At 42.5% G+C, this 27078-nt stretch overlaps 3 protein-coding genes across 3 annotated transcripts; all 3 read right to left on the reverse strand.

Annotated features, from left to right (window-relative positions):
* Positions 1-657: 657 nt before the first annotated feature.
* Positions 658-6280, reverse strand: LOC133883633 (uncharacterized). The gene is made up of 4 exons (XM_062323007.1): positions 6080-6280; positions 5909-5990; positions 1940-3676; positions 658-1112 (listed from the first exon to the last, which is right to left on the reverse strand). The coding sequence occupies exons 3-4, from the start codon at positions 3423-3425 to the stop codon at positions 796-798; spliced, it is 1803 nt and encodes a 600-aa protein (XP_062178991.1). The 5' UTR covers positions 3426-3676; positions 5909-5990; positions 6080-6280; the 3' UTR covers positions 658-795.
* Positions 6281-7755: 1475 nt separating this feature from the next.
* Positions 7756-12608, reverse strand: LOC133883550 (protein PHOSPHATE STARVATION RESPONSE 3-like). Its single transcript, XM_062322902.1, has 8 exons — positions 12299-12608; positions 10945-11640; positions 10617-10830; positions 10442-10518; positions 10305-10344; positions 10151-10220; positions 9991-10060; positions 7756-8358 (listed from the first exon to the last, which is right to left on the reverse strand). The coding sequence occupies exons 2-8, from the start codon at positions 11602-11604 to the stop codon at positions 8065-8067; spliced, it is 1425 nt and encodes a 474-aa protein (XP_062178886.1). The 5' UTR covers positions 11605-11640; positions 12299-12608; the 3' UTR covers positions 7756-8064.
* A 6185-nt stretch (positions 12609-18793) lies between these two features.
* On the reverse strand, positions 18794-22454 carry LOC133883742 (uncharacterized). The gene is made up of 6 exons (XM_062323159.1): positions 22110-22454; positions 21366-21419; positions 21176-21256; positions 19869-19938; positions 19678-19766; positions 18794-19396 (listed from the first exon to the last, which is right to left on the reverse strand). The coding sequence occupies exons 1-6, from the start codon at positions 22293-22295 to the stop codon at positions 19262-19264; spliced, it is 615 nt and encodes a 204-aa protein (XP_062179143.1). The 5' UTR covers positions 22296-22454; the 3' UTR covers positions 18794-19261.
* Between the last annotated feature and the right edge of the window lie 4624 nt (positions 22455-27078).

Consider the following 27078-nt stretch of genomic DNA (forward strand, 5'->3'; position numbering starts at 1 on the left):
CATAGCCGAGTTCAAACTTCAAATCCAGAGGCCCAGAGCCTACCCGACAATGAAGGCCATGGCCAGCTTTTCTTTTTTTCCCCCTTAGAGCATCAGCATGGGCAGTTGGGGCACATCAAATACAGCTAACTACTCCACTGTGCACAGGTTCAGGCTCTGGCATACTACCATGTCGAGGACCCAGCTCCAATTCAATTCATTCCGATGGAGAACTGAAGCGAGCTGCAAGCGACACAGTCACACTGGGCCGTGCAGAGCACATTGAAACAAGCCTGGCCGTGTTGCCCAAAAGCTAAAGCAGTAAAGCTACTGCTACATGCTGCTACTACTAGTAGTAGTACCACCATTGGTCAATGAGCTTTGCAGTTCCACGAGCCAAAAGAAACAGCGAACTTGTCGATGGGCTCGGCTAATCGTCACTGGGGACAAGGAGCAAAGAGCAATGATCAACTTTGAAACAACCACGTCTAACCACCAGGCATCGAAATCATTTGATTGATGGGATGACCATACCTCGAAAGAACACAAAATACCTGGCTAGCTTGCTGTGAGAACACAACACAAGGCCCTGCGACCCTGCCGATGAGGTTGACACCAGCACGTGCACCAAGTGCTAAAAGTCACACAATGAACCACAAAAACAAGCATGGAAAGAACTGAAAAAAGAAAAGCTCAAAATTCTTTATCCGACTGCAAAAGGATGGGGGTATCAGTAACACAAGTTTCCAGTCTAATTGCACAGCCCAACACGATATATACAAGCACAGAGTTGCCGGCTCAAGTCTGCTTCAGCCATCAATGGTGAGCATGAGCACCAGTTGTGTCTGCTGCTGAGATCCAATCACCTAGCTGAGTAGTAAGCTTACCATGCTCAGCCACAGAAGCACCACCCACACGTGGCGCTGAATTTGCGAGGCGAAGATTGTAGTGGATGTACTCCATCTTGCGGAACCTCTCTTGATCGGGGTAGGCCCTCATCTCAGTGTGCAACCTCTCGGATAAGCTCTTGTCAAGGTTGTATCTGGAAGCACCAAAGCATGTCTGGCTTAAGATCCGAGTTGCAAAAGATTGCAGCTGCGGCATGCCAGCACCATGTCTCAACCACCAACGAACTGCAATTTCAAGTGAAAAAAAGGTAAGGATGTGGTTACTATTAATATGAACGAAGTAATGATCACAGTAGTTAGTTTCTATTCTGAAGGTTAAAAGAAAAGCATAGAAGGCTCTATTGTAATTCAAACAGGTCGAAAGATAACTCTGTTGGCAACATGCATTAGTCATTTATTACTGAATAGAGCATCCATTAGGGTAACAAAGAATCGAACCATGTTTGAACAATGGGTGTCAAAATGGAAATCATGAACTTTAAAACCAAAATATTAGACATGATATTTCTTCTGGAGTAAAATTATCATGGAAGTAAAGACAGCCTGCGCAGACGACCTCACGCCAGGTGTTTTTTACTGTAATGTGCACACCATAGGTACATAGCAAGTATAGATTATATCTACCATCCAACAATGGGGGCATTATGAAACTATTTACTTAAAGTAGTGTGAGCATTTCTTTAACCTAAACTATCCCTAACCTAATCAATACTAGCATCTATCTTGAAACTAATTGTGTGTTAAGGAGTTGGAGACAAGCGTGCATGGTATGTTCCACTAAAGCAACTTAGCAAATATATCATGACAATACGTGAACTTGCAAAAGGAATGGAGGAGCGATTCTGGCAGACAGCTAGGTGAGCGCAATTGAGGCCGGGGAGATTATGGCATTGGCGGGACAGTATTAGGGCTTCTACTGTAGGGACAGTTGTATGAAGTTACGATTTAGTCCATAAGAGAGTGGTATTCCCTTGTAGTTGGTATGGAGTTTAAGACATCCAAACCGATCTAATATGTTGGATCAAAAAGATAGGACAATCCAAATATATTACCTTGAGGCGTTCCCATAGCATCCTGAATTGCTGAATCTGAATCAAAAGAACCTGACTTTCTTTGATATTCATCCATTTGTTCCGCTATAAGCAATGCATCATAATGACTTTTGGCCACTCGGAGAATGCAGGTTGTGATGCCGCTGCTGATTTCAGCATCATGGCGGAATCGGTCAGTGTAAAATATCCTTGGATTGAGAAAATAACCAGCAGCATGAACCGGGGAATGCAAGTAATCATCCCATATGTGATCAATCATCTTCCAGTAACTACCATGCTCATGTCCAAGATTTCGTTTTATGTCTTCTTTTGCACTATCCATGGCATCATACAAGACACCCACTGAGCAATTATCGCGTTCCAGATTATATAAAACAGTGACAAGTGGGCCTGTAATCTTCAAAATGTTAGCAGCAGCACTCCAGAATGCATTTTCCGTCTGTACTACCTCACATATATACCTGGACAGACTGGTAGAAGCCAAATCAGAGGAAGCCCATTGTGGCGAGCTAAACATCTCCACCAGATTTGCCCTCTGAGACACTAGCCTCTCTAGTGTGACAAACATAGCCATAGATTTCAAGTTAGAATTACTTATGATCTCGCCACCCTCAATATACAACCCTTTTAGTTCCATTGGTAGTGCATGGCTATATATAAACCTAGTGATTTGCCTTGCCTTCATTAGGACATCATTCACATGGTCAAGTGCTGCTAAATTCTCAAGCAGAAGGTTAATGCAATGGTCAGCACATACTGTGAATAAAAATGACTGGTCATGTTTCTTTAGCACAGCATGCTCTGCAGCTTGCATATATGGCGACACATCGTTTGTGATAACCTGAACAATGTTGTGGACACCAATGTCATCAACCACATGACAAAGCATTGATGCAAGCTCATCAACGTCATCAATTATTGTAGAGGTATCCATGGATCTGAGAAACAATATGCCTTCGCTGCAATGAACAAGAACACTAACAAAGCTTTTCCCACATCGGCTCTTCCAACTATCCAGTATTACACTGCAGCCATTTCTTTCCCAGTGTTGCTTCAAAGACCTTTCACGCAGCTGAACTTCTCTTAGTTGCACCTGCAGAATATATTCATAGGTAGGCATTGGGATCCGATCCCCACAGGTGAGCAAATTAATCACGCCCTTAAAAGATGGTAAGTGGACAAAATCAGGCTCAAGTCCAGCCTCGAAGATGAGCCTGCCTATTGAGTTTGCTACTCGAGCATCCAAGTTATCTTTTGCTCCCATCAAGGGTTTTGATTCATGCATCTGTGATGAAGAGGCAATGTCCCCAGCGTGACTGCATGAGTTGATCTCCTGACATGATGATAGTTTTAATTGCCTATACGTCGTACAGGGAGTTCGATATTGAGGACTACTGGCTTTTGAAGTCTGGCCTCCCTGCTTAGAAGAACTTTCACTCCAATAAACACCATTAGCATTCGTTTTTGTTGATGCCATGGGCTGCATCAAATTATGTTCAAATTATAAGTGAACTGAAGATAGAACCGGTTCACGTTGACAAAGCCCCTTCGCTTGTACTTGAGGCAGCTAGCTGCAAAAGTGATTGGAGGACTTGAACAGATTGGGGACAGGTTCCTTGTCAGAGGAAGCTCATGATTTGTCAGTTTGCCAAACAAATTTAAGTGTTGAATCTTTCTTGCGTTCCTCAAGTGAAAGCCTTAAGTTTGCCTTGACACATTATTTCTTGACGCACAATCCTGAAAAGAAGTAAAGACATAGGCTGTTAAGGAAAAATAATTAACAGTGTTTTAATTACAAAAGTCACATATCCAAAATGGAATGTTCCATAAACTATTAGAATTAAGGTGCTTCCTTGTCATCATAATAGATTAATAGCACATGATGTCCTACTATAATCAAACATTTACTATACGCAAACACAGAAGACAGAATAATCAGTTTTTTGGGAGAAACTTTGATCTAATGAATAATCGTACATCTTTAGTTTAAAGTTTCAGTGTTACATGATGCCCTACTATGAATCAAGCATTTACCATATTATTTGTGTGCGGGAATTTATTAAAATATAACAAGCCTATTGCTGCCAGAGCTACAAATCTTTGGGCATCAATACAATGAAATAACAGTAACCGTGACGGATCAGTTCAACCATTGGCCATTTTCACCATGCTGCCTTGAGGAAGTATATAATTAAATTATATACATGGATACAATTGTATAGAGATTGATCCTACATACTTGAAGGTCCAAGGATTCGTAATGAACCTTTCATAGTCCAGTATAAGGTTGACTTAGGTAACGTCCAATGGACAATTTGGTAGCACCTAAAATATATGTCTGGGCATAAGGGTAGTTATACCCCATGGCCCATATCCATGCCGTCCATTATGCCTTGGGATATAAATTACTAATGCAGGTAGGGTAATACTGATAGAGGCATTTAGACTTTTTTTATCCCTCTGCTGATGCATATTGAAAATGAAAAATGAATCCCATGCTTTTCCAGATGATGATGGATGACACAAGGATGATGGAGGAAATGATGCAAAACTACTTGCATTACATGCACATTAACTAAATAGGTTAACTAGTTAATAAGCAGACCTCTTCCTATCTTCTGCATATTTTGATTCTAACTCCTGACGAATTCATCAGGGAATATTAGAGGAGTAAATAGGTGATACCATCACAAAGAGACCTAATTATAGGGATAACATTGCACTGGAACATCATTGCCCACTACTACCCCTAAAGGACAAAATTATAGAATGAAACAATAATATACAGAATGGGGTAGGAAAATTTAAAAAATAAATCCCAGGATCAGCCAAGAAATATGAATGGAAGCTTACAAGTAGAAAACAGAATAATAACATATAAGCAGTCTTGTGGAAAAACATTTCAAACAATATTTGATGTGTTTCACTAATAAGCCGATTATCATTGGGAATAACCTTCCAATTCAGGCAATTAAATTTTATTTTCGAAGGGTTTTGACTTCTACCATGAGTCATCTAGCACTAAAAATTGCAACGCATTGCAATTTTTGTGGGTACCTATAAGATTGAAAAGTGAGAACAGCATATATTAATCTTCAGAAGAGACAAAAAAAGCACACAAATAAATGCTAAGGTACATCAATATACAAAAAGCCTAGCAGCACTCAAATATATGAGCTCCCGCTCAAAGGCCCATAAGGCTGCTTACTCTGTATCCATGCAAATGAGGCTACTATCTGCATTTAACATATTCAGATTTTGAGGGATGGGCAACGAATCAAACAACGACGCTATTCGGTGTGGCTAGTAATATGCCTCACATGTCCGTGCTCTTTGTAAACATGCATCAATCCAAAGAAAACCCTTCTTTGTCTGCTGATTTTTTGAATTAAAAAACTAGCCATGTGACCGTGCTCTGATAGGCTCAATTGCCTTTAAAAAGTCACCATTACACTCCTAACCCCTAAACTACATAAACTATGCGGGAACAAAATATATATTTCATATACCCAGCGTTGTTCCCCTATGAGTTCAGGGTGGTGGGGTGCAACGGTGCGCGCACGTGAGGTGAGAACAAACAAATAAAATTCATTCAAAGTTGTAAGGAAGTTGGATCCCAGTTCTGTCTCTTCCTTCAGCCTCCATTTTCATGGTTGTGGAAGAATTTTACCATGTTCACTCCTTCCACGCCTGAACCTTGCACAAACAAAGCCACCGCCATTATGGACCACTATGGGATTAAGTGAGATCGATCGATCTCTGGCGCGTTGAAGTAGGAGGATCTACTCAAACCATGGATGCATGGTTGGGTCAGTTAGATCAGTATACCCCCCGCAGCAAACGAACCCGCAGTTAACAGTACAGAGAGAATTAGTGAAATGTACTCGATTGTTCACAGCAAATGAAACATCCCCCAGAACAAAACCCACTCTTGGAAAATTCCAACCGAGTAAGCCAGGGTTTCCTTACCATCAAAAGAAGAACGTAATCGAACCACGGATGAATGGATTGGATCAGCAGGCCACCACATAGCGCGCAAATCCACAACCAACTGAATGGAGAGGAAGAAAGATTAGTGCTTGATTGAGAACAACGCGAAATCTAAGTCAAACAGGGGAAATGTAATCCATGCGAGCATACCAAGTAAGGACCACCTTTGAACAGACAAGAAACAATCCACGCCCCGACGGGTCTCCGCTCCACGACCGATGAGAAGAGCCCCCGGAGGCGACGGCGACGGCGGAGGAATAGGGAGCGAGCGAGCGACCGACGGGTGGAGGATCCGACGCGGGCAGAAAGAGAGAGGAATGGACTGCGACAGGGCAGGCGGCGCTGTGGTCGGTTTCGAGGACCTTGGAAACCAAATGGAGTTGTCCTCGGGCAAGGATCCGCCCCGTCAAACGAAATCGAACGGCCAGGCTCAGTTGGTGGCCCACCCTGGCGCTTAGAGTGGCTAGGTTGACCAGTGTTGACCGACGCGAGAAAGATGTCGTGTCGTGGATTCGTGGTCGTGGCCAAGACCGAGAAAGCACCAGTGGACACGGCGGCCCACGACCCGCCGCGCCGGTCATCTCATCTCTCGTTCTCTCTCCGCGACATGCCAACTCCCTCGTCACCTCGCATTTCTCTCTGTTCCTCCACTTTTACCTCGCACCAAATCATCATGTAACCATCAACATCATCAGTAATCTTTTACAAACATAGTCACCGAATATATGATTGATCTTAGTGTTCTCCGACCTCAAGACACCATTATGAAAATCGGGACATACAGGATCAACATCCTTATTCTAACAGGATCATCGTCCTTTACCGTATAGTTCTACAATTGGACAAGATGCAAATGAGACTTACCTACGATGGTGGCGAGGCAGTGTGGGACGGACAAGTGGTTCAACGACACAAAAAAATGCTTTTGTTTTATCTCCCCTGGCAACAGTAGCGAGGACCTCTTCATGCAACTGTCGTCTATCAAGTTCGAAGGCTTCTGCTCCCTTGCCGAGGGCACAATCGTCGAGTTCTCTCTGTGAAGGCGAGGATGGCCACACCAAGCCCATCAACATCACGGGCCCTGACGAATCCTATGTCAAGGATGATGATGATGGTGATGGTGGCGTAGGGGGCTTCGGCTCCCGCAGTGGGGGTGGATTTGGCGAAGGCAGCCACAGCTATGGTGGGGGTTGGGGCGATAAAAGGAATCTAGTGGTGCGGCAACCGACACACTGCTAAGGGGAAAGAGTGGAGAGAGGAAAGCACGAGGGAGAGAGAGGATGTTGAGGAGAGAGTTAGGTCTAATCGAGCTCGACCGACCTAGGGTAAGAGATGGAGAGAGCGGATTCAATCAGACGGCTTAATAATCAATTAACCAAGCCCATAATAGCATAATAATTGCAATAACATTTTTCTTCTTTTTCCTTAGATTTGGTTCTTACGAAACTATCGTGACCCTCGACCCGATGCTTCGTACCATGGTCATTGATCCGAAAACCCTAGGATCACGCACCGTATCGCAAATTGTCGTCTCAAAAAGCCTACTTTCTTTGTACTTATTTTTTTAAAAGTATCAACCTATGTTCCTCGACCTAATCGATCCGGATTTCTAGTTTTCTAGTTACTATGGTTACGGAGAACGCAATATACGTTGTGATCAAGGTCCCGACTTATCCTCTGCTGCCGACTCAACGACGGCAGGGACGTGGCATTCTCACCATGCACAACAAGCATGCCCACTCAAGGACCATACCTGCCACTCGTACCTCGGCACCTAACAAGAGAATTTTAGATTTGTATGTCAGGTTCCTTCTTCCTTCAACATCTGTTTTGCGATGACAATCCAAACCCTAAATCTGAACCTTTCTACCAAACAGTGCAACTGCTCTTTCCTACATACATTACAGGATTGATCTAAGCCCTAACTTCCATTTTTCCATAACCAGATTCGAACTATATACAGTGGCTACGATCTCAAGTCGGTACCAAATGTCATGGCCACAGCTCATACAGTTCATGCCAAGAAATCAACAGGTAACTAGAGATACAACGGTTGCACATGTTACAGACAGTGACAGAGAGTTCTTGAGGGGGGAAAGGACAGAATAGGAAAGCATTTGCCTCGCCCGGCACGGCTATGAACATGGGGCCTCACTTTCAAGATCAACCTGAACCTTTGTTCTCTTGTTCCCTACCGGCGACTTGCATCCTGCGTCTACATCAGGGGCTCTGTTCTTGGATGGCTGCGGCGAAGTGGAGCCTGCTTCCGATTCACTTCTCCCCTTCGACGTCGATTCAGGTGACTCGGTTTGTGCTTCGGTTGGAATTTTCAGTGATAAGGAGTTGCTGGCTTTCTTCTGTTGCTCTTCCAGTATTTTCTGCAAGTATCTTGCATGCTCCTCTATCCGTAGCTGTAATTGCCTTTGCACCTGGTAGTGAAGTTTGAATTAGCAGTGCTGGAAATCGAGTGCCTGTTATAGTGAGCTACTCCCTCCATTTCTTTTTATAGGGGGTTTCAGGATTTAAAAAAGTCTTTCAAAGTATACTTTGATCATTAATTTCTCTTACAACAATATATTATCAAATGCTATGAAACCAATCTTATATTTACTAATTGGAGGCTTCTTTTGGTGTCTCCATATTAATCCTAGAAAAATTCCTTGAAATTCTCATAAAAAAGCAAAACATCCAACCGTCGAATTCATTGATTGACAAACTGTAACCATAGATCAACAACTAAAAGAAATAAAAAATTAAAAAACAAATCATAGAGTCCAACTCTAAAACTACTTCTTTCCTAATCTTTTTTTTTATAGATACCCTTTGTCCAACGAGATTACGTTAGCAAACTCCAACTTAGTTACGTTAGCAATAAACACATTTTTCCAAATCAATTAAAATATACCAATTAAATATGCGTGTAATTAAATATTACAAAATTAAAATAACAGAGCGCAAACATATTACGGATTATCACATAAAAGTAATATCAAAGAATTTATAATGTATTTAAAAAAATAATATGAGATACGGTGACGACATTAAAAATAATAAAAATTTCAAAAAATCAAGAAACAAATAAAAATCAATTTGCATAACACATAAAATGAAAATTATAAATTAGATCTATTCACAAATAATAAATATAATTTCAATATTATGAATAAAAATTACATTTATATTTTACATTCTAATATTTAAATATAAATAGCTGATATATCTTAGCATACAACCATTATTAACACAAATATTTAAAATTCAGCTGTAAGCTAAATTTCTAGCCTGTGCAGTCGCACATGTTGATGCGCTAGTATCTTCTTAAAAGATATTTGAAATACAAATCTATTTATAAATCTTTTGTACGCTAAACATGCACATAATTTGATTAATTGTTGGTCAAAATTTATGAAGTTTGACTTTTTTGAATCCTAATATGCCATATATTTTGAAATAGAGGGAGTATATGTTTACTGGCTATTTTATGTCTCACATGACAATGGATAGATATACAAACACCTGCAATGTACTCAATTTCCTGTTATTAATTAGGTTATTATCGGTCAATGGTCATGTTCTCTAGCCAAAGTCCATGGTAGATGATTAGTTCTTTTATGCAGTCATTGATGCATAAATAAGTTGTGTGTTCAAGCATAGTGATGACTGATGAGCAGAACACATCTGGCTGTTCCAGCTAATATAGAGTGGTGAGAACCGAGTGATAGCTCAGTTGGTAGAGCCTCCAGTTGAGAGGCAGCCTACCCGGGCTCGAACCTGGGTGCTCCCAAAAAGTGGGCAACTCTCTGAGAACTGATTTCAGCAAGTTTTCTGACCACCCAGGGTTCAGTACTCCCCTCATTTAACACGAAGCCAGGGGATGTCTTCTTCCCATGGTCGAGCGGACAGCCAAATTCAGACTAATTTCTGGTATAATTTTGGAGAAATTTACTTAGATATCAAGTATCTTTTCAGAACCCAGAAATTGGGCATGTGATTGAACAATCTAATACACGCGAGACATGATAACACAGCCTGCACTCCAGAGTTTCTGATCCAATACGCACCTCTAATTGTTCATGCAGCTGTTTCTGCACCTCCATTTGCATCCTTAGAGCCTCTGCCACTTGTAAATTCCTAAGAAACACGAGAAGGCAAGCGATGCAAGTTTCTAAGATAATGATGTTTACATGCATGAACTCTGTCTTAAGCAATTAGAGGGCTCACTTCTTTTTGCCTGAATCATTGCAGCTACTACCCGATTGTGCTTTCTTATCCTCTGAAGAAGCCTTCTTGTCTACACATAGTACGGATTTAGGATGACAAAATCCTTAAACAAAGAAGTATGCATCAAGTACGAAAATAAGTTGTTTCTGTTTACCTTCTTTAGTCTCCGGAAGATATCTTGCGAGTCGATATTTCTGTATAACAAGGGCAGGCAAAAATGTAAGTAACAAGAAAATATACAAAGGGGATTTGATTTTTCAGTGAAAAGTGAAAAGAAATGTACAATAGTACCTGCAAGTGACTCTTCACATGATAGATCGTCAAGCCTTCTACTTTCATAAGTTTCAGGACACCCTTAGGAGTTGCTTCTGTATGGAAAATTGAGGTGAACAATTTATTAAGGATCGTTTCTTTACAAACAGAAATCTTGAAACATGTGGAAGATAAACCAGAGTGGTCAGCTTACTTTCAGGTCCTTCAAGCTTGTTCACAGCCTCTACAAAACGCTCATGAAGCTCAAGTGTCCACCTCAATCTTGCCTTGTTAGTTGTTGCAGACCCAGAAGACGACCGAGATGAGCTAAGCTGGACTTTAACCGGTGGTCCTGGATTCTGTATACTCTGGTTGGAGCAAGGTGATACTGAAAGTGAAGAAAGTTGCGGTTGTGTACCGTATATGTCCTAAAACAGCACAACAAAAGAGTATTACCTCTAAAAATCACTGAACAAAGGTTTTGGAATGTTGTAGAGTTTATTACAGTGAAGAAATGTTTCTGTAAGAGACAATGAACTTACATCTAACCGAGGACTCTCCTCATTGTCGGTAATGGCAATTCCTATTTGCTCAGACAAGAGCTGAAATTCCATCTGCTCGGCAAAAGCCAAGGCATTGTTTTCTCCATGATAACTGCCATCAGAAGCACCTCCAGAAAGATTAAGGAAATCTTCCAGATCATCTGACTGTTCAGCTTCATCAGGAGAATTGCCGATATCACCACTTGATAGCAATGAGGAGCTCGACGATTGCCCTGCTAAAACCTGCTGCTCACACTTAGAAGGGTGAGGTAGAAAAGGTAAAGTGCTGATTTGCCTGCATGTCTCTGGTTTTGTTAAAGATGACGAAAACAAGCTAGTGCAGAAAGTTGATGAATTTGAGGACATGGGGTCTGAAAAATTGGGATGTGGGACGTGAGACAGCAGGCTTTCGGGATCAGGTTCAGGGCTTCTTTTCTGAAGGTTAACTTTTAGGCTCTTTGACAAGCTTGATGATCGGATCAACTCAGTCTTAATGTTTGATGATTGGCTCGTGGATGACAAGGTGTCATCCACCAAGCCTTGTTGATTTAATTTAGCATCGAACAACCTATGAACTAAAGGTTGTTTGGATGTACAAGCATGCACTGCTTTGTCAGGAGTAGGGATGCGCTCCACAGCGACAACACTCTGGGAGCTCATTGTGCTTCAGCAGATTACTGACTTGATCAGACAGTCCTGTACATGACAATGGATGCTTGTTAGCACTTAGGAGATTGTAGCACGACATGTTTCTGAAAACATATAGTTCAGAATGCAAATAATATTAAGAAATATAGATACAGAAGAATATTGTTTATGACCACATAGAATTCAATTTTATGTTTTAATAACATATTTACGAGATTACACACGCTTTCTGGGGAAAAAACGAATCTGTTGTACTAGGTAACTAGGCGATTGCTTGCCATCCTGTCTGACCGGTAGTGAAGCGTAGTGTAGATCCTCATGCTCTGCTGACTGCATGCCCAGGTACCAAACTCGCAGCAACTAGAATACAGTTGTTGGAACTTACGACAGTCCCAAGAAATTAGACATGGCTCCAAGATAAATTTCGAAAGGAGCCTAAAGCTCACTATCAAAAGAAGAAACGAAGCGCAAGCTAAAAGGTCCAAACTTTGCCGCAGCTCATCCTAATTCCAATCAGAGCACAGCAGAACTTGGAAGGGGGGCAGACATAGACCATCGACCAAAAATTGTAGAAATGCAAGTCAAGAATGGGGTTGTCAAATCAAGGAAAAATCATAGTTAACTACAACCCTTAGACTGAAGCCAAGCAACCAAGGAGACAACGGCGTGCAGATTAAACGAAGGATCTTTGCAACCTTAGCCTCACCTAAAGCACCAAAGAAGATGGGGATGAACTAGGCGTCTGGGAGATTCAGAATCTGGAAGCTGCCAATCCTCTCTCACTCCACCCTCTCCACTCTCTTCCCCTATCCAATACCAAATCTCTCTCTCTCCCTCTCTCTGGGGGAGAGGCTTAGCTGCTTAAATCCTACTATCTCTCTTCTTGCAAATCATTGGTGCCCTGTAACTACATTACCTTTCTTGGTGTGGCCCTCCATCCTGGTTGGTTGGCTGGCTGCCTGCTTTGCTTTTGGTCTTTGAGGGGGTTAATAATGTGTAGCCTCTCCTCATTTCTTGTTCTTTTTTCTGATTTGGTTATTTCTGATTTCTGTCCATGTTTGCTCTCCCTGTCAGCACATAAATTTTTTTTAACCCTGATGGGGAACAAGAGAGGTCAGTTTCCCAAAAAGCCCACCAATCATTTGTGGTAATTTGTTTGGGGGTCTAACCAAGTCCATTTTTGGTTGTGGTGTCAATGACATCATGCGTGCTCAGTTTTTTTTCTTTCTAATCATTGTGTTGCTTTCTTGAAACCATGTTTGCCAACTTGCTGTTAATATTCTTATATCGCAAACCATGTGCCAGAATACAGGAGCGGTAAGCACAAAGTTGGCTATATTTATCTTAAATAGTAAAATTATGTGGTGAGTTGATCGTCCATGAAAAATAATACTACTCGAATATGATAGTAGTTTTCCCGTTTTTAAAAGAAATATGTTGATATATTACACCAAGTAGTAAAAATCTAGTGAAAAGACTTGTGAATTTGTTGCAATTGCGGCTAAATTCGGGAGTATGTTCATTTGCTATTTTTCATCGTTTGCAACTGTTTCAAAATCAAGAAGATGAGAACTTTTTTAGAGTTAGTGTCAAAAGCAGCAGTATTTTCCCTTGAGGGAAATGGAAATGAATCGCACTTTTAAGGCAATTTAAGTGACATCGTTAAACTAGTCCTGGTACTGGTAGTGTGTCTGACATAAGCATTGGGTTAAGACACAAGAGGTAATAAACAAATGGGAGATGGAATCTGCGCAACCTCTGATGCAATCGAGAGGACAACCGTGCCAAGACATGGCCATCGAGGAATCATCAGGTTTTCATACGAGCAATAATCCCTTGGAAGAATCATCATTTGCTAATGCTTGCAACGACAGGCGCATCCAGAAATTAGTGAGGCTGGCCTGCTGTCATGCACTAGGTAGACAAAGAATGTGGTGTTCAGGTTTGCTTAAATTTGTAGATGGTGTGAGCCAGACGCGAATTTGGGTTCAATAATTAGTGGTTAGAGCAACCACTTGGAGGCATAAATTGATAAGAGGGGCCAATTGGTTCATGATTAGCTACTATGTTCGTATATATTTGTATAGGTCTAGGGTGAGTCGCAAATCCTAAACGTGAGATGAATGCAAACAAAAGAGGCCAAAGCAAGGCATAGGCCATACGAAGTCATCAAGATTCATGCCAAATATAAGAATAGCATTAATCAAGCTTAGAACTTGTTGCAGCTTGAGAGCAAAGCTGCAACAAGTTCTAAGCTTAGAACTTGTGAGCCGTGACATCTGAGTGAGACCTTTATTAGATCAATTGTAGTAACCTGTCAATGGATCACATAAAAACCTTCATACCAAGATAGGGGTGGAGAGAAGGGTTAGCTTTCTATGTACTCTCTTCATTCATAAATAAGTACTATTTTAAGTTATATGTAGTTAACTGTTTTAAAGTTAGTTACAAATTATTTTTTAAAATGAGTAGTTTTATCTAAAAAGTAGCTTCATAATAATAAATTTTTACCATGTTTTATAAATATATTAAAAAAGTAGTAGTTGCAGTTTTATTTTAGAAATCATATAAATATCTAAAATATCACTTAGTTGTGACGGGAACACTCTCTTATTCCACTGCTCCATTTTCTGGATTTTTCTTGTCCCCATCATTCACCCACTTGCTTACATAAAAGAAAAAGTAAAGAGAGCAAGTTGCTGGTTGCCCCTGCTTCATTTGGTGGTAGATTCCCTGTAACCTCGGCCTAGGATTGGTCGATACAGATCCAATGAAGGACAAAATTAGTTTAGCGTGTTACAAATTTACGTTGCCGCCCTTGCCTAGCACTTGTGTCCAACTTGTCTGCTTCATCAGGTTGGCTCTGATCAGATGCCATGCCTGCCCATGTCACTGCTCTTGCTTCTAAGTTCTAGCTCGTAGCAACAGTAATTTTCTTAGCAAATCTAGGGGAAGAAGAGCGAGTAAATTTTAGCCTTGGTTCGTGATCCACTACAGTTACAGTGTGTGCAGCAGATCGGGCAAAGTGGCAACAGTAAAAAGTAAAGAACCGGATTCTATTTCATCAGGTGACGCTCGACCGCGTGCTTTGGGAGGGTGGAAATTTTGCCTCGGATTTGTCGGGAAAGGACAGGATTAACCCGTGCATGCTTTTTCCACAACAATGATGCTTGGATTTTTTTTAATTAATGATTCTTGGATTGGGTGCCAAGATTATTTGCGACTCTAGTTCACTTACCCGATGCTTGTTTCTTAAACATTAATTAGGTGTATATATAAGAAAAAGATGGTACGACAAGCAATTTAAAAATAAGAGAAAAAATATTATTTTTTATGGGAGAAACTAGCAGCTACTTGAGCAATTCTGAATGAGTGTGGGATAATAAATTATTTTAAAAAAACTAATAAGACACATACATACATTATAAGTTTGTTTCTTAATATCAACTTCTTACTCTATCTCCTCTTAAACATCATAAAAAATAAATATTAGAAATAGCATTACCTCTTCCTCCATTCCATTCAGAAAGGCAAGCTATATACACTTGTTCCAACTGCACTGCCCAGTCTGCTTATGTCATAACCTTTTCTCATTATTTTTCTCCCATTTTTAACATGGGGAAAATTACTTCCACTAGTGAAATTATTCTTTATTAAAATACCATTGAGCTATATCAATATGGTATTTTAACGAAGTATACATTCACTAATAGTGTGGTCACAACTATCCCTTCTACCTGTCGTTCTTATCCAAGTTTATCCTTCGGACATCACGATTTCCTTGCTTTGTTAATGCAAAGCTGATCACCATCTTCTGTTGCAATTTGTTCCGCAACACAGAAGTTTTTATGGAGAGAGGTAAAGTACGTAATTATCTCACTCGTAGAGTGAGACTGACTGCACTCCTCGATTGTCGAAACAGATCAAGAAGTCCACTGTGGTCATCTATCCTAGCCAGTTGCCATTTCGATGAGGTTCTCGCCGTCATCTCCTTTCGACGTCACGGCTTTTTTAGCGTCGACTTCACCACCTGCAGGACGCCAGGAGGAATATGCGGCGGCATATCGCGGAGCACGTCAAGGTCGCTCACGTTGAAGCGAAGCAAGAGCGGTCGACCTCGGGAAAGGATCCAAATTTGTCCATGGAAGGCAGGTACCCATCGCTTGTCGCCGTGCATCGATTTAACCTTGGAATCGATGCCGTCATTATTGCCCTAGACAAGTCAGATCATATAATTAGGTATGTTCATTTCAGTTTATAAATTGTAGAGGATTGAGTAATTTAGTTTTTAATAATTTAGTTTTTAGATTGTAACAATTTAATAATATATTTTTTACCAATTTATATAGATTATGCAATCTAATTTTTACAATTTTGTTTCTTACATCTACCATCTAAAAAAATACTTTTTATAATCTCTAAATAAAACCAACAGACATTTATTATGAGTTGATCCATAGAGCCGTTTTAGATTGTGCCTAAGTAGATTTGTATATGTGGCAAGTGGTGCTGACATGGCCACGGTGCAGCTACTGCCACATATTGTAAATAAGAATCTAAGAGCGTCAAGATATAGATCTCTGTGGAGCAAATTATATAAGTGTGGAGGGAGTGTGCAATTATAGTGCAGAACACCGATGGCAAAGGAAGGACTAGACAAAGGTAGTAAGGGCGTGTTTGGATTGAGTTTCAACTAGTTTGGTATAGGAATTGGCCGCCGCGGTTTTTGCCCGTGTGTAGGCTTGAAAATGCACTAATGTGGGTGCAGGAGCACAAGCGACGCTTGGGCTCGCTAACGTGTTGGTACTAAACTAGGCATGAGCAGAGGTCCTCGTGTACGTGGGCATGTCTGTGCTAAGACGCTGGACTAAACAAGCTCTAAGTATAACATGAGCAAATTAAATATTTGATAGCTTAGTTTCATGTCACCGTGTGGCCATTAGAAAGGCCATGTTGTTTCACAAGCTATCTAATATTAGTTCAAGCGGTAAACAAGCCAAGCTTAAGTAATTTGGCTAAACTCGAGCTTACTTGAGCCGAGCTTAGGTTTCTGAGTTTGCTTGAGCGAACTCAAGCTGCTTGGAATAGCTCGATAAGTACTAGATAAGAGTGACATAATTGATACATAGTTGTGAAATCAGTATTTATTGCACCTGTCTATGTATAACAGTTAGGTCCTATTTGATAGAGATTCAGCTAAAAAAAAATTAGAGTTAAATATTCCTAACTTTATAAATTTGTGAAGCTATAGCTATAAATATACTACCGAGGATGTTCGAGTGAGCTATGTTATTTTTATTTTAAAATAAAAATTTAAATCACTTTATCTTAATTATATATAAAAATATGATCCGATGCAATAGGATCTTCCACTATCAACCATTGATTAATTCTTTCTCAGATTGTACAGCGAGGCAGCATGGTATGGTACAGTAGTAGTATCTTGGTATATCCAGTCGCATCCATCCCGTGGAGGCGGAGCAGTGTGGGCCCACAGTTCATCCAGACCAACCGCTCCGGTCTGCTCGTGTCGTTTTCTCCAAAAAGGTTGCTAGGATCCTCTGCGCCGCTGAGCGCACGACCTCACGGCGTCTTTTCATCTGTGTTAACATTCTTGAGATACATAAAAAAATATATAAAATATTTGAAATAATCAATAAATAGATAAATATTAAATAAGAGATGGACGGTCCATATACGGAGTTGTATTTTACTGGTGCAGCCATACATGGCCCTGTTGCCCTGCCCGATCTGCTCCCGTCGCGACAAGGCTTGGAGAGCGAGACGGGGCCGGGCCCGGCCGCCCGACGTCGACGACGGAGAAAGAGAGCAGCGACGGAGCTCTTGGCCTCCGCGAAACGTTGCCCCGGTTCGTCGCGTCGCGGCCGCACGTCGCTGCTCGCTACTGGGGTGCGGAGTAGTGGGCAGCTGGATGAAAGCCACGGCCGCCGACGATTCCGCGGCGCGCTCCCCGCTCTCCGGTTGGTGACTGATCGATGTGGTGCAAGTGCAATGCAACATCGGCTCAAGATATAACACCACTGCCGATGTTGCATTGCGATTGCCGACTGGTTTTTCATTCGGACATCGGATGTTGCATTGCCGATGTTGCAATGCAACGCGAGCAGCACGAGCGTGGTGTTATATCTTGAGCAGTAGCCAGGGTTATTCGCACTGTGATCACCCTCCCAAACATGTTTAGGCCCGGCTCAGCCCGGCCTTGCCTCTATGCATTTCTGGGCCCTGCTCCAGCAGCTAAGTTACTACTATTATTACACCCCGGTGAATCTAGGAAAAGAAAATACTTCACGTACAGTCTATTTGTACAACTCCACTACAGGCATTTCGAGCCTTTTGATTCATAGGTGAACAAACACCCAACTGAATGTACTGGGTGTAAAGGGTCGTACAGATAGTGTAGCATAACAGTACTTGAAAAATAATTATTGTATTTAGATCATATTAAAGGTTTATTTGGCAGAGTTTTAGCTCTAAAAATTCTTAGAGCTCGATATTCCTAACTTAAGAAGTTCGTAGAGCTGAGGTTATAGGTACACTAAGTGTATTCTGTGTGTGCCATCTTTTTTAATTTTAAACCAAATATAGTAATTTAAACTATTTTATTATAAACTACAGCTTCAAAATATAACGATGGAACTGAAGTTGTGAGCTATGCAAAATATAACGTTCATTGCTTTGTATCCTTCTCCCTTCGGGCATGGGCCCTCGTTCACGTGGGGCAATGTGTCAGCCAGGGACGTCACGGTACAACAGAATCAATTTCACCCAGCTACAACTACAAGTTGCAACAAGGAGAGCGAGTAGCACGAGGGCCCGCCCGCGAGCCGGCAGCTGTGTGTGAGCCAACCGTTCCACCGTTGGTAAGCTTCGGCGCGCCTCTGCTGACCGCGACACGAAAAATAAATAACCTGTGGAGTTGCCGCTGACGATGACCTGTGCTGCCGTTTCGTTTGATCTGATCCCGCGTCGTCCTCCCACTGTCCTTGGATCTGGAACAGTAGGCACGACGGTGCATAGTGTAGCCCACGCCCCAAAGCATCTTTTTTTAGTTTCAGTTTCAGTTTTTTAGCTTCCTAATTAAAGGCTGCCTTGTTTCTTTCATATTTAGATGTGGATGCAGGATGCACAGATCCATGAGTCACTTCCACATGTAATAAGAGTTTGTGTCCGTACAAAATTTGGAAGCTCAATAATGATGCACATACAGCCCCAGTGACCTACAGATCGACAATGTGAAATGCACATTGCAGATCCTGGTAGTACTAGCGCGTGGGAATGACTTGGCTAACGCCCGACGCAATCAAACACTATCTTTCACACGTTTTGGGCAAAGCAGCACCAATAGCCCTGGTACTTCTAACTACTTCGCTATCTATCTTTTTTTTTTTTAAAAAGTTTTATTAACTCTTACTGATACAATCACAAGAGTTTACTCTTACTGAAATGCACACAACCATATCTAAGGAACAAGAGCATTACATGAGACACATAATAGAAAGTTCGAACATCGAACAAGATGGAAACACATCTCTTAGACGAGATTATTCTGCTTAAGCTTGGATGCGAAGTTTAAACTGCCATCCAAACCAAGTAAGCAGCTCCCTGGCCACCCACTCCAGTCGTGTACATGCCATAATAACCAACTTCGCTATCGATCTTTCAGCTCATTTTCAAACACATGCAGTTTCTCCTGGATAGGTGAAAGGAAGGACTTCAAATCCTTGCGAATTTGTGCTTTGTGGTCAGGCGAGAGATCCTTGTCATCACTGAACCTTATGTTTACCTGAAAAGAATAGACAAAATATACCACATGAACCACTAAGAATAGACAAAATATACCACATGAACCACTATTCAGAGGTGTCCAATTAAGAAAAAAAAAATCAACATGTCTCCAGGTGACTGTCATTTCCAGATTCAAACTTTTAGAATGTCTTATCTGAATTGATGTCTTTGATGGATGCATCAATTTGAATGTCTTATCTGAATTGATGTCTTTGATGGATGCATCAATTTGAATGTCTTATCTGAATTGATGTCTTTGATGGATGCATCAATTTACACCTCCAAGTCTTCAAGCTCGCCAAATGAAAATTCAGGAATTTCCAGATGACCTTTAACCTTCTTGTTTTCTTCCTTAATTAACCATTCACCTGGGGGAAAAAAACACTCCCATGAATGGTATTTCAGTAAAGGTAGGCAATATTAAACTCTCGACAAAGATCTTAACTCTGAAATTCAGAAAACAAATCTACCTTTAAATTTCAAGCTCAGTTCATAAGTATAGCCTACTCTCTTCTTATTGCGGACTGTGACTAAAAATGCCTGCCAAATAACCAAGATATTGCTTCAGCTAATACAGTTGTTGCAGCATACGCGTTACACATTAAAGAGGAACATTACCCAAACACACATCAGACTCCATTTAGCAATACCGGACAATAAGATGGTAGAGAAAATTCCTTACTAACGGCTTAAATGCAAACTCAAAAGAATTATAAAAAAAAAGAAGTAAAGCTAAAAAAATAGGAGAATACCACCGCGTTCATTAAAACTAAACAAGTGTTTACTAGCTGATTCAAATGAAATATAGAAGAAAATAACTCTCCATCAGTGTATACATTCTTGTTCTTTGACACCTAAAAAAACCATAGACACCTGTAGCAAAAATAGAATTTCTATATAATTCTCCAGTTGGTGGACTCAAAAAGGGCACACGAAGCTTGTGAAACTTCATGAAGGATAACATCGCTGATTAACCGAAAAACAATGCTCATCCAGCTTTGTGCTGTTTGCTTTGATGAGCTACTATTGATTGCAGTTATCACATATTTTGGTACTCATAACTCCTACTTTTATCCGCACTGTTTCAGTGTCCACATCTGCAACGGGCATGATACAAATATCAAGACTACAACCCAAGCTTTCTTAGTGATAGAAGTACATACTTGCTGATTCAAAACAACTGAACAAGCAACTATGGTGTCAAAGTTTCCAGGTATTCAACATGAAGAGGGTGAATGTTGAGGCGTGTTTGCGAGCTGAGCAATGGCCTGTTTGGTAGAGGCCCCAGTTGAGAGGCCGCCTACCCGGGCTCGAACATGGGTGCTCGCAGGTTGTGTGAGTACCTCTCTAAAGGGTTCAGTACTCCCCACTCTTAAGACAAAGTCAGGAGGACATCTTCTCCCCATGGTCGAGTTTTTTTCTTTAATGCTGAGGTGTGTTCATAAAAAGTTAGGTTCAGATTTAATGAAATTTTAATGATAAATTTTGTGTTAAGTACATAATATTTCCTTTTATCCTGTCAAATCTTTCAAAGGATATTAAGAGTTTCCTTGGTCAAGTTCAAGGATATCAAGATATGTAATGGTTTTATGGTTCCGTGAAAGTAAAAATAAAAGGAGATACCTCTATGTAATACTAGACTATCAGCTATAGGTAACAGTCTCAGGACGAACAGCAGGACAAAAATGAGCTGACAAAATAAGAAGAATGTTTTTTTTTTCCACCAATGAGCGCTTTTGAAAGAAAAAAGAAACATTGTACGAAAGATGGTACTCACATCACCTGAGCATCTGGATACTTCATAAACAGATGCCTTCCCAGTAGAGAATTCCAAAGGATCTAAGGACCCCAGCAAATCCTGAAGTAGACAAGCAACGAAGATGGCTTAGATGAAAATGCAAGCAGAATCACCATAATTAAGAATTAACATGCGTGTGTATTCCAACAGTTCACTGCAGAACTATAACCTTTATCCTACTATGGGCCCATGAATTGAGGTTCTTTTCCTCCCAGGTTCCAGCCTGCGAACAACAGAGGAGCAAAAAAAAAAAAAAATTAAGTGTGACTCAAATATCTCACCCTACATTACCAGTAACCACAATCGGCTTTCAGCCAAGTACCTTTCTACCTTATATATCAGTTGCATGGCCTTAGTCTTATTGATTGCGCCACTTGTTGTGTTAGCACAGTTTAATCAAATGGTGCGGGCAATCAAGAGTGTTGGCAATAACAATACCACCACCATCGAAACGCAGCTTTACTAAAGCAATGTTGTGTCGAAGGCATAGATCAAATGAACACCACATCATCGAAGTCTTTTGTGGTTCCCATCATTTCAATGCAGGCGTCTCGTGACCCAGCTACTTTGTGGGTTGCCGCAGACAGCAGGAGCAGCAAGCTTACACATGATGGAATTAGAACTTAGAGGTTGTGCTATGGACTGTAAGCTTGTGACATTCGTGTTCAAGGACGAAGGCTCTTACACGGAGATCGATTTAAGTATTGAAAACTAGCACAAGGATATCCACCCCTGCTATCTACACTACTACAGAATCGATTTCCCCTCCTGAATAGTAGAACTCGCGAGAACAAGGCCGAAGTCAATCTAGTCCAGAGTCTGTCACTACTAGTACAAGAAAACCAAAATGACTTCTTTCCCGTTTCTTCACCAGCCATATCACGGGACAAGGTGCAAGCGAGAGGAAGCGGACCTGGTTCCAGACGGAGCCGAGGGAGGTGGGCACGGGGTTGGCGGCGAGGTCGGCCGCGTCGAGCTTGCGGGGCGCGGGCAGCGGCGCGGCGTCGCCCGTCGCCTCTCGCACCCAGTACCTGTACGACGTCGCCTTCTCCTCCGCTACAGGCTCCGCCGTCGCCGTCGCGCTCGCGGTCTCCTCCATCCCTCGCGCTCGCCGCGGAGGCGGAGGCGGAGCTCGTCTTGCTCCTTGGGGTCGTTCGGTTCAGCTCTGAGTCGGGCTGCTTCGGGAGGGTTCGCGTCCGCGAGATTGGGTGGGCAGCGCTGGAAGCGGTTCCCGCGTAACCTCGTTCTTGACACGTAAAACCTACTAAAAATTAATCCACATGTTAACGATCACGTGCGTCAGAGCATCTGTTTTCGGCAGGGATCCAGTTTTGACGCTTTTGACTTGTCCAACCGATGCCTCAAGAATCTTCGTCACCGACGTGTTATTTCACCCTCGGAATTGCGTTAAAGCCCTCCGAAGGATCATGAGCTAAAATCGTGCTTTGACAAGCTCTACCGGTTCCTTATTTTTATCGATCCTAATCGAATCTTTTCGGCTCACTAAATCTAGGGATGGATATTCGACTCTCTATCCTCTTTTTTACCCTCTCGTGCTCAGCCTCTCCTTCCTCCACGCTCGTGTTCCCACGCTAGGTCGCTCGCCCTCTTGCCATCCCGCACTCGTGCTCGCTCTCCAGACCGCCCACCCTAACGTACCCAGCCGCTGGTCGTCCCACGCCCACCCTCGAGTTCCATACCGTCCGCCCTCAGTAGCCTCTGCTCCACCTACAGCATTGCTGCCACCCGAGCAACAGCCCTCCTCCAGCTTCTCCCCCGCCCTGCCAATGTCACCACCAACGCGCAAGACTGCAACAGAGGCGATGGCACGAGGGAGAGGAGCAGAGGACCGGCGGCTTCTCCTCTTGACAGTAGATCTGGCGGCTTCGCCACTCGACAGCACGTCGTCGTCGTTCCAGCAGGGTACTTCCCTCCTTCTCCTCTTTCTCGTTCCTCCTTCCTATATGGATGAATGATACGTGTGTCGAGAGATGAACGGATGAATGGATGGCACTATAATGATAAAAATGATAGTGATGAATAAATTGTGCGTGCTAGCTTTCTGATATGCAATCAACCTTTTTTCAATAATTGGTAATGTAATTTTGTGGAATTTACCAAAATATCCATCATAGTTTTGTGGAATTTACCTGCCATTGCCATTGACTTTTCACCCCACCCTTGATGCCCCCTCGATCGCACCCAGCCAACGCGACCACCCCGTCACCCCCTACCTGGCGGCGCCACCCCTGGCGAACACCGCTCGTCGCGCCGCCCACCCCTGCCACCAGCGGTCCCCGCCCATGCCATCCACCACCATGGCGATGCCATCTGCGCCTTCCCCTTCCTCCCTAGGGTCGCCCCCACCCTGTACCTACCCTCGTACACGCCATCATCTGGGGGAGGGAGGTCCCCATCCACATTGTCGTCTAGGGGCAGGTTGTCGTCCATGCCAGGTCACTTGCCCTGAAGTTGCCATCGTCCCACTTGTTGAGGGGCGATGGGTCCAGGGTGTCCATGTCGCTAGTCATGAGCATGGTCGTCGATGGGCTCATGCTATGGCTACTCACTGCCTCGACCCTTCATCGATTTGGGGGTGAGGGGAAGAAAGAGCTGAGATGTGGGGCTCACACGACAGAGAGACTAGGAGGGGATAAAAAAAGAGTATTATAGACTTTTAACATTCAAAAGTAGCAATTTAAACTCTAGAATTTAAGTTACTAAATAGCTACTGGCTTTTTGACTCAGTTTTTTATGATATAATTTTTTTTACGACCTACATTCTGCAAGCTGCTTTTTATAATATCCCACGGAAACAAACATAAGTCTAGGTCAAACACTGTTGTTCTCCGATATGCCATCTAACGTATGAAAGAGTGAAAAAAAAAACTACTCATTAATTACCCAATAGTTCAAAGTACACTTGAGAGAGTGTGTACAATGTAGTACTTTTTTTTAATTTTTTTCACAAACAAGATCCACACCACAGCATCAGATAACTGAAGGCGCTTCGAGGGGTGAGCGATGCCCACTAGAGACAGAGACGCGCCACGAAAAGACAGCACCCTTTATGCAAACGCCGGATTCAAATCTACGATAGAAGGTAAGGCTCCACCAAACCTTACCGCTGAGCTACTGGTGCACAGTGTAGTACTAGGTGTAGTAAACTAGCACTCTTAAAAAAGAGCAAGTACATAGCGTTGGCAGCTTGGCACGCGGCAGCAGTAGCAAGCAACTAGTAGAACAAGCGCGCATGCATCAGGCAGTATTTCCCATACAGCAACAACAAGCACCACGCACGGCCAACCATGCATGCACGGGGCTGGGCTCAGGCCGGGCCAGCAAGAACCAGCCCATTATGCTCATGGGCTATTCTTGGGCCTCGCTGAATGTGAGTGGGGCCGGCGTGGCATGGCCCTATACTATGTATGGGCTGGGTAGGCACGGCCCGAAAGGCCTGAAGCACGATTGGGCCGTTCCGGGCCGGCCGTCCCACCTCTCGACGTTTTGTTTTCTCTTGGTGTTAATCTGCTCCAGTGTCCACTTGTCCAAATGGAAATTACTGAAATTTTGGTGATACTCGATCTATGAAGCAAAATACTAGCCAAAGTCTGATGAAAATAAGTTTTCATGCAACGAAGCACGTTCTCTCAAGTCTCAAGTAGGCACTTTTCTTGGAAATCAAACAAAGATAGCAGCTTTTTCCTTGTCACCTGTCAGGCTGATACGGTCATTATATTGCTCCTCCATGCATGCAACTTGAGCAGTAGAGTTTTTCTTCAGCTATCCACTGGCCAAGGGCAACTGCGCGGCGTTTCTGGATGGAGGTACTGCAGTCACAGGACAATAAGAACAGCCTTTTCCAACCTCGTTGGTTGCCAAAAAGTGCTCTCTTAGAAATACTCGTAATGTTATATCGGTTAAAAGAAAATAAATAGTGCTTTCGGTTCACTGAATCACTGTACTCTGAGAATGTTGTTTGTCTACTGTGTTCTGGCCGCCAGTCGCAGGTTGGTGCACAGCAAAAGCATTCACACTTCACAGTAATAAACAGTGCTGTGCTGTTGAGGACAGCTCCACCAGCTTTTTAAAAGTACCATTAGGAGGTACGTACCACCCACACCTACCCTTCCACCTTACCACTAATACACACTTAGTACACATGCCAGGAAAGGTTAGAGCGCACAATACTTTTTTTACGTGGGAACATACAGTAGTATTATTTAATATGCACGCGTGTGTACTCTAACTACTCGGGATTCAAATCGAGCGAAAAATGCACCTAGGATTTAATACTAGGCACAGGGGAAGCGAGTCTCACACCTGGCCACTTACCGCCCGAGCAATCGCTTGGTCTCGGTAGCTCCAGCAGCTACCGCGAATGGATGCCTATATCACTGTGTTATCCTTATTGCCGACAGGGCAACCCACAATCGCGTTTTAGTGGAGGCGTTTTCTATGCTAGAGTGATACAGTGTCCATCATTGTAGTGAGAAGAATGGAAAATTTGCCGATCGTCTATAGCTGCGGCAACAGTGTAGCAAGATGATGACGGTTGCTAGGAAGGAAGGATAGGATAATAAAAGATAGAAAACATAAGTAAATAATATGATAATATATATATATATTCATATTGCATAAATAATGTAACAAGAACTCAATAACTTATAAAACATATATATGAACTTACAAGATTGTGCCATCAGTGCTGAAACAAAGACAACAATCATCATATATAGATAACATTTGTATTAAACAGCAAGAAGACCTAAGAATGATTGCTCTCAGATGATTTACTATAGTTGACATCAGAATACTAAGTTTTACTCTCTAACTTATAACTGAACACATAAAAAAACTAGGCAAAATTTTAAGATCACACCTAGACAAAGAACATGACTCTTATTCTCTCAAACTCGACATGCATTCCTCGACAGAGCTACATAACACAATCAGATTTAAAGAAGGAAATAAGATATGTGTAAAGTGAGCTCCGAACCTATAAACAAGTTAAGCATAAACTATCAAATTTTGCAGGGACTGCAATTCTGTAGCTCCTAATCCAGGAATTCAGCCTACTAGGTAGTGCACAAAGAATGCAACAAATTCTCAAAGCTCCGAATACAAGATCAGACCAAAGACTTTCATGTCACAAGCATTAGTCACTGCATAGCAAGATAACCAGAGAAATACTTCAAGTTTTATCTATTGTACTCACCAATTTAGCTCAGTTTCAGTCCAAGACATCATTATCGAGTATTTAAAAGTAAGCAACCATACTCTTCAGGACAAAAGTGAGTAATAACTCACAGCGAGAATTGATGAGATGCAATGATCACAGAGGCAAGGCACGAGTGCACAACACTCTAGGCGTTGTCCCAAAAATCCTATTCGCTGCTATTACCACCAGCGAGGAAGACGGAGATACAAGGCATCACTGCACCGCGACGATGCGTACAGGCGAGCCTCGGCAATCACAGCTATGAGGAGCACCAACACAACACTCCACCACTCGATCTCCTATGCACCAAAGCACTGACCTCCAAAACCAAGCTCCACTCCGCTCAATATTAGATAGGCGGACCAAATCAGAGAAAGTAGTGGGGAGAAGATGAGGGAAAGAGTTTTCCTCTGTGCTCTTCACAGGGAGAGAGAATTATTCTCTCCTCTCACCCGAGAGAAGGAGCTAGCACTCTCCTAGGTACGACCTCACCCTCCTGCACCCCCTAATCCTGAAAGATTCGGGGGGGGGGGGGGGGAGGGCGGTTGTGCCACTGCCGCTGGTCACGAGCCGCCACCAGCCCTCTCTCCCTTCACACTTCCAACGTTACTGCCCTAGCTGAGCCGATGCCTTAATATGGTCTCCACCGCATAGGCTTGGC

The sequence above is a fragment of the Phragmites australis genome, chromosome 10, assembly GCF_958298935.1.
Source record: "Phragmites australis chromosome 10, lpPhrAust1.1, whole genome shotgun sequence".
Classification (NCBI taxonomy): Eukaryota; Viridiplantae; Streptophyta; class Magnoliopsida; order Poales; family Poaceae; genus Phragmites; species Phragmites australis.

What these genes read in the sequence shown, in the direction of transcription:
- LOC133883550 (XM_062322902.1), bottom strand. Translation starts at nt 11,604, where the DNA reads ATGAGCTCCCAGAGTGTTGTCGCTGTGGAGCGCATCCCTACTCCTGAC. An exon ending in ATGTGAAGAGTCACTTGCAG is followed by an intron (nt 10,345 to 10,441) that starts GTACTATTGTAC and finishes CTTGTTATACAG; the next exon opens with AAATATCGACTCGCAAGATA. An exon ending in TCTTCCGGAGACTAAAGAAG is followed by an intron (nt 10,221 to 10,304) that starts GTAAACAGAAAC and finishes TACTATGTGTAG; the next exon opens with ACAAGAAGGCTTCTTCAGAG.
- LOC133883742 (XM_062323159.1), bottom strand. Translation starts at nt 22,295, where the DNA reads ATGGAGGAGACCGCGAGCGCGACGGCGACGGCGGAGCCTGTAGCGGAG. An exon ending in TCGGCTCCGTCTGGAACCAG is followed by an intron (nt 21,420 to 22,109) that starts GTCCGCTTCCTC and finishes TGTTGTTCGCAG; the next exon opens with GCTGGAACCTGGGAGGAAAA. An exon ending in GCGAGCTTGAAGACTTGGAG is followed by an intron (nt 19,397 to 19,677) that starts GTGTAAATTGAT and finishes TATTCTTTTCAG; the next exon opens with GTAAACATAAGGTTCAGTGA.
- LOC133883633 (XM_062323007.1), bottom strand. Translation starts at nt 3,425, where the DNA reads ATGCAGCCCATGGCATCAACAAAAACGAATGCTAATGGTGTTTATTGG. An exon ending in TGCTATGGGAACGCCTCAAG is followed by an intron (nt 1,113 to 1,939) that starts GTAATATATTTG and finishes TTGAAATTGCAG; the next exon opens with TTCGTTGGTGGTTGAGACAT.